The sequence below is a fragment of the Oncorhynchus mykiss genome, chromosome 5 (genome assembly GCF_057628025.1).
Source record: "Oncorhynchus mykiss isolate SJ-2025 chromosome 5, ASM5762802v1, whole genome shotgun sequence".
In the NCBI taxonomy this organism is placed as follows: Eukaryota; Metazoa; Chordata; class Actinopteri; order Salmoniformes; family Salmonidae; genus Oncorhynchus; species Oncorhynchus mykiss.
Genome location: NC_143026.1, coordinates 6,638,369 through 6,650,419, shown reverse-complemented (window position 1 = coordinate 6,650,419; position 12,051 = coordinate 6,638,369). Strand labels below are relative to the sequence as shown.

The window sequence follows — 12,051 nt, the reverse complement described above, 5'->3', positions numbered from 1 at the left end:
TGTGTATGTAGGTAGGTAGAACCCTGCTCGACGTGTGTATGTAGGTAGAACCCTGCTCGATGTGTGTATGTAGGTAGAACCCTGCTCGATGTGTGTGTATGTGTGTAGGTAGAACCCTGCTCGACGTGTGTGTATGTGTGTAGGTAGAACCCTGCTCGACGTGTGTGTGTGTATGTAGGTAGAACCCTGCTCGACGTGTGTGTGTGTATGTAGGTAGAACCCTGCTCGACATGTGTGTATGTAGGTAGAACCCTGCTCGATGTGTGTGTAGGTAGAACCCTGCTCGACGTGTGTGTGTGTAGGTAGAACCCTGCTCGACGTGTGTGTATGTAGGTAGAACCCTGCTCGACGTGTATGTGTGTATGTAGGTAGAACCCTGCTCGACGTGTGTGTGTGTATGTAGGTAGAACCCTGCTCGACGTGTGTGTATGTAGGTAGGTAGAACCCTGCTCGATGTGTGTGTGTATGTAGGTAGAACCCTGCTCGATGTGTATGTAGGTAGAACCCAGCTCGACGTGTGTATGTAGGTAGAACCCTGCTCGACGTGTGTGTAGGTAGAACCCTGCTCGATGTAGGTAGAACCCTGCTCGATGTGTGTGTATTTATTGTTGTGTCTCTGGCTATGCCGGATTAAGTGATATGACATGCTATTCTATAAAATCATTTCTCCGTAATTAATATTACCTGATTGAGCTAATCATGTAAATGTAATTTACACCACAAAATAATATTTATAGAGCTGTTATCTTCCGAATAAACTCTTAAAGACCTAGTAATATTTTATTTCAATAGCAGTCAATATTAATCGTACTCTTAATTCAGTCTCATCTGAAAGTTGTAAATTCTTGGTTATCTGCACAAACCCTGGCCAACAAGTTGAATCAGCAATACAAAATTGGGTTTAATTATTTATTTACTAAATACCTAACTAATCACACAGAATTACACATATACATAATTAAATCATAACTTGATTACAAATTACGTCATAAGGAAAACGTCCCTAGCGGGCGGAACAGATGTGACAGCTTGTTACTCAATGGAAAAGGGTCTGGGTTTGAGTGAAGGAGCGGGAAGACTGAGGGACACAGGGAGAAGCTGTGCTATCGCAAATACAGTATCTGATGCATTCTAAATTACCGCCCATTTGGAAAAGGAAAATGCAATAAATATTTACTCTGAGCTGCGCTTCAGTAGGTTGGTGGTTGATGAAAGACCGTGTTGCCAAACCGAGTCCTTTGAATAATGTCTCTGGTGGTCAATTGGATACGTTGTAGTAATGTCGTTGTGTGGTAGACGGTATACTCTGTCTGTTCCTTCCTAACCCACGTTTGCAGCTGCTGTTGCTAACTCAACGGCTAGGAGGTATCACTTCTGTAGTGAACAATAGTTCAAAGTTCATACCATTCGCAACCAAAGCTCACGCTGATGTTGGCTTCGTTCTGTAGTTATTATCTGAACCATTCTGACATCGGACCGTCGTCCTCACGTCCTCGGAACAGGAGGTTATATTGTCGTCAAGGCTTTATATAGGAAGGGAGAGGAGGGTGTGTTTGAAAAGTGTTATAGCCCATGTCTCTTCACAGGGGCGTGCCACTGATTGAGCATAGCCCTAATTTATGAAAACCCAAATCTCACATTTTAGAAGCTAAAATCACATTTCATTCCGTCACAAATAATTTCATATTCAAACATTTAAATTGAACAACAATTCCATGTGAGTCTGATAACTCTGATGTGTAGACTTTCCACTGTAGAGTTAGGATGACAATCATCGATGAGAATGTCTCAGATGACAACCGAACTGACATCATATTCATTAAGTACCACCGCATATGTTCAATTGGTCGGATTACCAGAATATAGTTCATTTCCCCTCCACCTACTGATGTTCCCAGAATCTCTATGTTAACCAAGGGATTTTCAAATGTCACATCAGTAGGGTAGAGAGAGGAAGAAGGGGGGAAGAGGTATTTATAACTGTCATAAACCTACCCCCAGGCCAACGTCATGACAGTATGTATGTAGGTAGAACCCTGCTCGACATGTATGTATGTATGTATGTATGTATGTATGTATGTATGTATGTATGTATGTATGTATGTCTAACATTAAGAAGGGTGCTGTGTAGCTTTGAATGGTGGGTAGATCCCCAGTCTGTTGTACCCCCAGGCCCCCCCCATGTCCTCTGTGGGCCCCTGGCCCTGCGATTACCTGTCCCCAGTCTGTTGTACCCCCAGGCCCCCCATGTCCTCTGTGGGCCCCTGGCCCTGCGATTACCTGTCCCCAGTCTGTTGTACCCCCAGGCCCCCCATTTCCTCTGTGGGCCCCTGGTGAGGCGTTGCTGAAATTGGGGAGGATTGCCTGGTTTGTATTGCGCTGTTGTTCAGTCTTAGTTTGCTATTTGTACAGTGACCCGCGAGCAGAGACCGGGGCAGAGGTGGTCTGATTGTTGGAGCTTCCTTCTCTTGGTCTCGTAGGGAAGCTGAATGATTTAACAACATGCTGTTGCTGAAATGCCAGAAAGATGATGTCAATTTTAAGAATTCTGTCGATGGCCGGCCCGGTGCCCCTTGATGTGTGTTTGTATTATTATCTTACATAAAACGGGGGGGGGGGGGGGGGGGGGACGGACAGACATGGTTCATAGTTAACGAGGGACGGACAGATGGACGGACAGACATGGTTCATAGTTAACGAGGGACGGACAGATGGACGGACAGACATGGTTCATAGTTAACGAGGGAGTACAGATGGACGGACAGACATGGTTCATAGTTAACGAGGGAGTACAGATGGACGGACAGTCATGGTTCATAGTTAACGAGGGAGTACAGATGGACGGACAGACCTCTTCTCATCCTGTCTTCTAGCCATACAGATGCTCCAAGCCAGTCCTCAATATTTCAAACTTTGTTTTTTTCATGTGGGCTTCCTTAGATTTATGACAGTATTCTAGAATAAATGTCTTCCTGGTTAAAATGTAAAGAATCTCCAGAAAGCCCATTTAAACAATGTATTAATCCCCAGCCAGGGCCTAATGTGTTAACCCCCCCAGCCAGGGCCTAATGTGTTAACCCCCCCAGCCAGGGCCTAATGTGTTAACCCCTCCAGCCAAGGCCTAATGTGTTAACCCCCCCAGCCAGGGCCTAATGTATTAACCCCTCCCCCCCAGCCAGGGCCTAATGTGTTAACCCCCCCCAGCCGGGGCCTAATGTGTTAACCCCCCCCCCCCAGCCAGGGCCTAATGTGTTAACCCCCCCCAGCCAGGGCCTAATGTGTTAACCCCCCCAGCCAGGGCCTAATGTGTTAACCCCCCCAGCCAGGGCCTAATGTGTTAACCCCCCCAGCCAGGGCCTAATGTATTAACCCCCCCCAGCCAGGGCCTAATGTGTTAACCCCCCCAGCCAGGGCCTAATGTGTTAACCCCCCCAGCCAGGGCCTAATGTGTTAACCCCCCCAGCCAGGGCCTAATGTGTTAACCCCCCCCAGCCAGGGCCTAATGTGTTAACCCCCCCCAGCCAGGGCCTAATGTATTACCCCCCCAACCAGGGCCTAATGTGTTAACCCCCCCCAGCCAGGGCCTAATGTGTTAACCCCTCCCCCCCAGCCAGGGCCTAATGTATTAACCCCCCCAGCCAGGGCCTAATGTATTAACCTCCCCAGCCTGGGCCTAATGTGTTAACCCCCCCCAGCCAGGGCCTAATGTGTTAACCCCCCCCAGCCAGGGCCTAATGTGTTAACCCCCCCCAGCCAGGGCCTAATGTGTTAACCCCCCCCAGCCAGGGCCTAATGTGTTAACCCCCCCAGCCAGGGCCTAATGTGTTAACCCCCCCAGCCAGGGCCTAATGTGTTAACCCCCCCAGCCAGGGCCTAATGTGTTAACCCCCCCAGCCAGGGCCTAATGTGTTAACCCCCCCCAGCCAGGGCCTAATGTGTTAACCCCCCCCCAGCCAGGGCCTAATGTGTTAACCCTCCACCAAATCAATTTATTTCCAACTCGATGCATCTTGTAATTCTCCAATTTATTTTTATTTTTTTCCATAAATGTATTTTTTAGCTTTAAAACTGCAGTTTTCTCTCTGCCTCATGGAAAAAGCTGTAGAATTGCAGCATATTAGCTTTAGGGCTGCAACAACAAAAACATCTCTCTGTAATGACACATTTGTCGAATTGCAGGAAATTACAGTAGCTTGAAAACGGCAACATTTTCTTTCCGATGCCAAGAGGCGAGCCTTTTAAAATGGTATTTCCTAGGGACAGAGATTTGGTTTGTCCAGCCACGCTCTGCCGACATCATAAGTAAAACTCCTTGTTTGCTATTTTCATCTCACTTGAGCTTTTCTGACTATGAGGGGGTCCCTGATGAATTTCGTAACATTAAAGGGGTCCCTGGACTCACAACAATTTGAGAACCCCTGGCCTAAACAACAACAGTAATTGTGTAAAGGCAGGGATGCAGGGCTGTGTTCAAAACAACTACAAGTGTGCTTGCTCTTGTTCCTCAACGGCACAGCTAGGAGAACAAAAAAAAAACACTTATAGTTGAAGACTCTGGTTTGACAGCTGTGTTCACTTGGAAACACCAGTTAGACCTCTCACTCAAACCCTTATTGTTGTCTTATGTTGCACCTATCCCAATTTCTAATATTACTATCATGTTACTGATTTTATTCAGAGTATTTTCAGTGTTCATTATCAACAAAAGCGGCCCGAAAAGTGGAGCTAAAATTTAACATGAAATCAACGGTTGTAATGTTTAGATTCAGTCTCGTATCAGGTGAATTGTCCTCACCTATTTTGACTAATCATTACCCCATCATCTCCAACCTCTTCCGTTTGAATTGCTACCGTGGTTACACATGTGTTCCATATTGGCCAATCCCCAGGAGTTCAGCTTTTTGCTGCACTTTTTCCACCCTATTAGTTGTGTGTGTGTGTGTGTGTGTGTGTGTGTTTCCTGTATCTTGTGTTAACAATGGGTAAGATGCTCAGTGTTAAAGAGGAGTGCATTTCCATGGATGCATCCCAAATGTAATTATATTCCCTACGTACTGCACTAAATAGGGAATAGGGGTGCCATTTCCAACAGTGGATGGGCCCTAAATTAAATAAATTTCTGGGTAGAGGTATTGTACAGCTCTCTCTTAGCGAATCATTGAACAAGCCTCTTCTACAGACTGGGACAATAGGCCCCTGATCACTCTAAAGGGTTTCTGTCCTGTTTCTATGCAGACTCCAACTAGCTGAGTGAATGTGTCCGTGCCGCGTGATGAATAGGAACTCAGCCTCCTGTTGTTCAGATTACCGTTGGCTGTCTACCACATCTAGCTAGTCGCAGAGGCTTTATGGAGAAGTGTCATCTGGGATCAAACTTAAAGGGGATGAAATACATCAATTAATTAAAGATCCAAAGTTGAAACGTAAATCTAAATACTTCACTATTGACGGTGCAGTTAGTTTTCTGTGATAAGATGTTGTTGACAGTTTTTACTGTCGTGAAATTTTATAGGGACACACCATGGACGTAGGAGTCACTCATCTGGACCTAACTTGGGGTAGAGGGGACTGAATGATGGACCTGACTGGGGTGGAGGGGTTACTCAATGACGGACCCGGCTGGGGTGGAGGGGACTGAACGAAGGACCCGGCTGGGGTGGAGGGGACTGAATGAAGGACCCGGCTGGGGTGGAGGGGTTACTCAATGACGGACCCGGCTGGGGTGGAGGGGACTGAACGAAGGACCCGGCTGGGGTGGAGGGGACTGAACGAAGGACCCGGCTGGGGTGGAGGGGTTACTGAACGAAGGACCCGGCTGGGGTGGAGGGGACTGAACAAAGACCCGGCTGGGGTGGAGGGGTTACTCAACAAAGGACCCGGCTGGGGTGGAGGGGTTACTCAACGAAGGACCCGGCTGGGGTGGAGGGGTTACTCAACGAAGGACCCGGCTGGGGTGGAGGGGTTACTCAACGAAGGATCTCATCACTCTTTTTCTCCAGACTTAGTAAAAGCCACAGACTTCTCTCTCTGGCTAAACTTCTCTCTCTGTCAACTTTACTCCGTCTTCACTCTCCTGAGAGAATAACTAGTTTTGTCAGATTAAATGTTAGAACGTTTCCCTGCGGACCAGGATTTGTAACATCACAGGATCACAGTCCGCCCTGTTAGTGTCAGATCCCAGTACAGCACATGTCTACTTTTAGCTAACGAGAGAGAAACTGTTCTACTCTTCGTTGTCTTCATTAGTCCCAATGCAACAGGTGTAGTCAGCAGAATGGAACACTTACCCCGAGGCTTTTCTTAAAAGGGGGTCGTGTGGGCTGTGAGGCGCTGTAAAGATCACACGTGGAGGTCTGGGAAACCTGTTAACAGCCTCTGATTTTATATGTGTTACGGTGTATTTTTGGCCCTGGTGATTTAGTCAGGATGGGAAGGAAACCCTAGTGGGAGGAGGAGAACTGCAGGTGTTTGAGGTAATAATGATGGGGCCACCTTCCCTTTAACATTGTGGGGGGGGGGGGGGGGGGGGCTTGGGCCTTTCAACTACTAGATAGAACAGAACACATCTGAACCTGTAGTTAGCCTGAATAAAAAAAAGGAATTTGAGTGTTTGTATAGTGATGATTTGTTGTTCATCACCTCTCTCTGACCACGTACACACACATGCTTACATACCCCCCCCTCCTCATACTACTAAGCTTGTCTTTTCTACACAGTACATGGACACAATTCAAGCTTCTCTGTCTGCTAAATATTTGATGGTATCTTATGTATTCTATTCTCCAGGCCTCCTAGACCCGGGACCCCTGAGACCCCCAAAAAGACAGCAGCACCCCCCCAGGTGTCTAGTCCGGCCGTGCAGGGACAGATCAAACAAGGTAACTACAAACGACTGTTTTCCCCTCGGGGCGGTGCTAGGAGAACCACTGATGTACAGGGCAGGCAGCAGTCGCTGTGAACCTCAGATCTAGGAGAGAATCCGCTCCTGGCCTTTCAAACTTAGGATGAGTCCCCAATGCACCCTATTCCCTATATAGTGCACTACACTGGTCAAACGTTTTTCACTATTTCGGGGAAATAGAATGTCATTTGAGACTCGTCCCTAGAATACTTCACATCGTCTCCACAGGAGTAAACTGAGGTGTCACCAACAGTCTCTACAATACCAAATCAAGCTGTGTTTGTCCAATGCCCCGAATACAACAAGTGAAGATCTTACCGTGAAATGCTTAGTTACAAGCCCTTAACCAACAATGCACTTCAAGAAATAAAGTTGAGAAAATATTTACCAAATATACATAATTAAATTATAATCAAAAGTAACACAATAAAATAACAATAACGAGGCTATATACAGGGGGGTACCAGTACTGAGTGACTGTGGAGGCTATATACAGGGGGGTACCAGTACTGAGTGACTGTGGAGGCTATATACAGGGGGGTACCAGTACTGAGTGACTGTGGAGGCTATATACAGGGGGGTACCAGTACTGAGTGACTGTGGAGGCTATATACAGGGGGTACCAGTACTGAGTGACTGTGGAGGCTATATACAGGGGGGTACCAGTACTGAGTGACTGTGGAGGCTATATACAGGGGGGTACCAGTACTGAGTGACTGTGGAGGCTATATACAGGGGGGTACCAGTACTGAGTGACTGTGGAGGCTATATACAGGGGTATACCAGTACTGAGTGACTGTGGAGGCTATATACAGGGGGGTACCAGTACTGAGTGACTGTGGAGGCTATATACAGGGGGATACCAGTACTGAGTGACTGTGGAGGCTATATACAGGGGTATACCAGTACTGAGTGACTGTGGAGGCTATATACAGGGGGTACCAGTACTGAGTGACTGTGGAGGCTATATACAGGGGGATACCAGTACTGAGTGACTGTGGAGGCTATATACAGGGGTATACCAGTACTGAGTGACTGTGGAGGCTATATACAGGGGTATACCAGTACTGAGTGACTGTGGAGGCTATATACAGGGGGTACCAGTACTGAGTGACTGTGGAGGCTATATACAGGGGGGTACCAGTACTGAGTGACTGTGGAGGCTATATACAGGGGGGTACCAGTACTGAGTGACTGTGGAGGCTATATACAGGGGGGTACCAGTACTGAGTGACTGTGGAGGCTATATACAGGGGGGTACCAGTACTGAGTGACTGTGGAGGCTATATACAGGGGGGTACCAGTACTGAGTGACTGTGGAGGCTATATACAGGGGGGTACCAGTACTGAGTGACTGTGGAGGCTATATACAGGGGGGTACCAGTACTGAGTGACTGTGGAGGCTATATACAGGGGGGTACCAGTACTGAGTGACTGTGGAGGCTATATACAGGGGGGTACCAGTACTGAGTGACTGTGGAGGCTATATACAGGGGGGTACCAGTACTGAGTGACTGTGGAGGCTATATACAGGGGGGTACCAGTACTGAGTGACTGTGGAGGCTATATACAGGGGGGTACCAGTACTGAGTGACTGTGGAGGCTATATACAGGGGGGTACCAGTACTGAGTGACTGTGGAGGCTATATACAGGGGGGTACCAGTACTGAGTGACTGTGGAGGCTATATACAGGGGGGTACCAGTACTGAGTGACTGTGGAGGCTATATACAGGGGGATACCAGTACTGAGTGACTGTGGAGGCTATATACAGGGGGGTACCAGTACTGAGTGACTGTGGAGGCTATATACAGGGGGATACCAGTACTGAGTGACTGTGGAGGCTATATACAGGGGGGTACCAGTACCGAGTGACTGTGCGGGGGTACAGGTTAGTTGAGGTAATTACTACATGTAGGTAGCTGTGAAGTGGCTATGCATAGATAATAAACAGTGAGTAGCAGCAGTGTACAAAACAAATGGAGTGGGGGAGTGTTTATTCAAAACACTTCCTGAATTTACTGACTTAAATTTGAATTGACCCCAGCCCCTGGCGTTTGACCCCAGCCCCTGGCGCTTGACCCCAGCCCCTGGCGTTTGACCCCAGCCCCTGGCGTTTGACCCCAGCCCCTGGCGTTTGACCCCAGCCCCTGGCGTTTGACCCCAGCCCCTGGCGTTTGACCCCAGCCCCTGGCGTTTGACCCCAGCCCCTGGCGTTTGACAAAACAGTTATGTCTGTCTCACTGCTGTCTGTCTGGCCTTGTCCCTGACTCATACCAGTCAAGGGTTGTTCAGTATCTATATAGCTCAGGGAAAGGCAACTGGCCCTTTTTGTAAGCAAGGGGGGGAGAACTAAGTCGGGGTCTCAATTTACTGTTAAAATAGTAGAATACACCAGGTGTCATTTAGAATGATGACAGTACAATACACCAGGTGTCATTTAGAATGATGACAATACAATACACCACGTGTCATTTAGAATGATGACAGTGCAATACACCAGGTGTCATTTAGAATGATGACAGTACAATACACCAGGTGTCATTTAGAATGATGACAGTGCAATACACCAGGTATCATTTAGAATGATAACAGTACAATACACCAGGTGTCATTTAGAATGATGACAGTACAATACACCAGGTGTCATTTAGAGTGATGACAGTACGATACACCAGGTGTCATTTAGAATGATGACAGTACAATACACCAGGTGTCATTTAGAATGATGACAGTGCAATACACCAGGTACAATTTGGTAATGTGGTTGTGCATCAGCTGTTTCTCTCTTGTTATTTCATGTCAGCTAACATGTTTTAGATTGGTAAGTTCGCCAGCTGTCTAAACTTGTAGTAATCATGGTCAAATTACAGACCAGGGGGCCCACATTGATTTTGTTAGTCACTCTCACTTAGATATCATATTATTAGCAAAAATGTGTAGAATTTCAGGACTCTTAAAACTTCACTTGGGCCCTCCAAAAGAATAAGGCTGACTCTGACTGCATGTGTGGACAGCAGACCCAAAAGTCACTGCAACCTTTCATGATTTGTTCAGAGATTTCCCTGTCAGTTGCCCATCCCTGAGCTAGATGATCCAGGTCAGTTTGGGTGGTGTGTTCATATATGCAATAATATTGTACCCCATGACTATGGATCAGACGATGTCTTAATGGCATATATTAAACACATTTGATAAAAGGAAGATAAACCTGGAATAAAATGATTTGTTCTTGCATGCACATATTTTAATATTATCTATATATCTAGCTATCTAACTATTCATATTTTAATATTATCCATATATCTAGCTATCTAACTATTCATATTTTTCTGTTCTTAAATTATATATATTTTTTTACATGAACTATGTAAAGATGCACTATGCAGAAATCGCTCCGCCACTTCCTGGTTTGCTAAAAGTCTAATAGTTTACCTAATTTCAGTTTATGTGACAAAACAAGCAAGTGTAGTGTAGAGGATCAGTGTACCATCTAAACCACTGTGAAATATCTTTTCCGTCACCCAAACAATGTTGTGTTCTCAGCTGTTTTGAAGCCGGTGTATAAAACCGAAAGTAAAAGACACAAAAACAAAACGTAAGAACGGAAAGCATAGAAATAGAGCGCGTAGAACAGATCTACCGCTTCTTAGACTTGCTTTCGATGTGAACGACAGATCTATAACACGCATTTCTATGTGAATGCGGTCACATACTGCAGCTTTAATTGTAGGAGCCGAGTAGTGTGTGTGGTATGGACCAATCATGGCCCTGCTACACTAGTCTTTTGTTGTTGTCTACATAATTAAATGTAGAAATTAAAGTATAGCGCTTATGTATGAACATCGTTATTAACTAACGACGACCTCGCTAACCTTGAACGAACACACACACACACACACACACACACATACGTATGTACTAGTCTCCATGCAGATGGCACAAAGGCCAATTGAACAAACAACAACGCCCCCTTCCACACACACACACACACACACACGTGCCCCCCCCCACCCCCCCATTTGCTCTCGGAGCCATGTTGCCGCCGTTACACCATATTGTAATTGAGAGGCAGTGTCCTGTAGTGACCTGCTAAATGGCTGTGTCATCCTCCCGTTGACACTCAGGCCGTAAGGACCCTCTGCTCATTATGCTAATTGTTTCTGCTCTTTCCCCCTCTAAACCAGTCAGTAACTGGGCATCACTTCACAATAATGTGAGGTAAAACGGTGTTTATCCAAAGATCACTTGTGTATTTTACTGTCTTCACCTTATGCTATTTTTAGTACTGCCTTGGTATTGAGTACTGCCGTGGGTATTGAGTACTGCCGTGGGTATTGAGTACTGCCGTGGGTATTGAGTACTGCCGTGGGTATTGAGTACTGCCGTGGGTATTGAGTACTGCCGTGGGTATTGAGTACTGCCGTGGGTATTGAGTACTGCCGTGGGTATTGAGTACTGCCGTGGGTATTGAGTACTGCCGTCGGTATTGAGTACTGCCGTGGGTATTGAGTACTGCCGTGGGTATTGAGTACTGCCGTGGGTATTGAGTACTGCCGTGGGTATTGAGTACTGCCGTGGGTATTGAGTACTGCCGTGGGTATTGAGTACTGCCGTGGGTATTGAGTACTGCCGTGGGTATTGAGTACTGCCGTGGGTATTGAGTACTGCCGTGGGTATTGAGTACTGCCGTGGGTATTGAGTACTGCCGTGGGTATTGAGTACTGCCGTCGGTATTGAGTACTGCCGTCGGTATTGAGTACTGCCGTGGGTATTGAGTACTGCCGTCGGTATTGAGTACTGCCGTCGGTATTGAGTACTGCGTCGGCTATCAAGAAAGGCATTTCACTGTACCTTTGCACGTGACATTTAAAAACTTCAAACTTGATATAATTTAACAAAAACAAACAGAATACAAATATAGACAAAGCCAACATGTAATGTGTATATTTATTTTTTTGCACAAGGGGCGGTTTGTTTTATTACCCAGAATCAGAGGATGTTTCTTTCTTCGTGGCTGTGTCCGATACAGTGCCTGTCATTAGTATTCACCCCCGCCCCCCCCCCCCCCCATTTCATTGTGATCAAAAGTGGGATAAAACATTTTTTAATGATCTACTCAAAATACTACAATGTAAAAATGTATTCAAA

At 46.4% G+C, this 12,051-nt stretch overlaps 1 protein-coding gene across 4 annotated transcripts in view; it reads left to right on the top strand.

Annotated features, from left to right (window-relative positions):
• wdr7 (WD repeat domain 7) overlaps window positions 1-12,051 on the top strand; it is a 314,307-nt gene that overhangs the window by 71,489 nt on the left and 230,767 nt on the right. For all 4 annotated transcript variants that reach the window (XM_036976656.2, XM_036976659.2, XM_036976658.2 and 1 more), the window contains one exon: window positions 6,787-6,878. In XM_036976656.2, coding sequence (XP_036832551.2) covers window positions 6,787-6,878 — 92 coding nt within the window. The remainder of the gene's footprint in view (window positions 1-6,786; window positions 6,879-12,051) is intronic.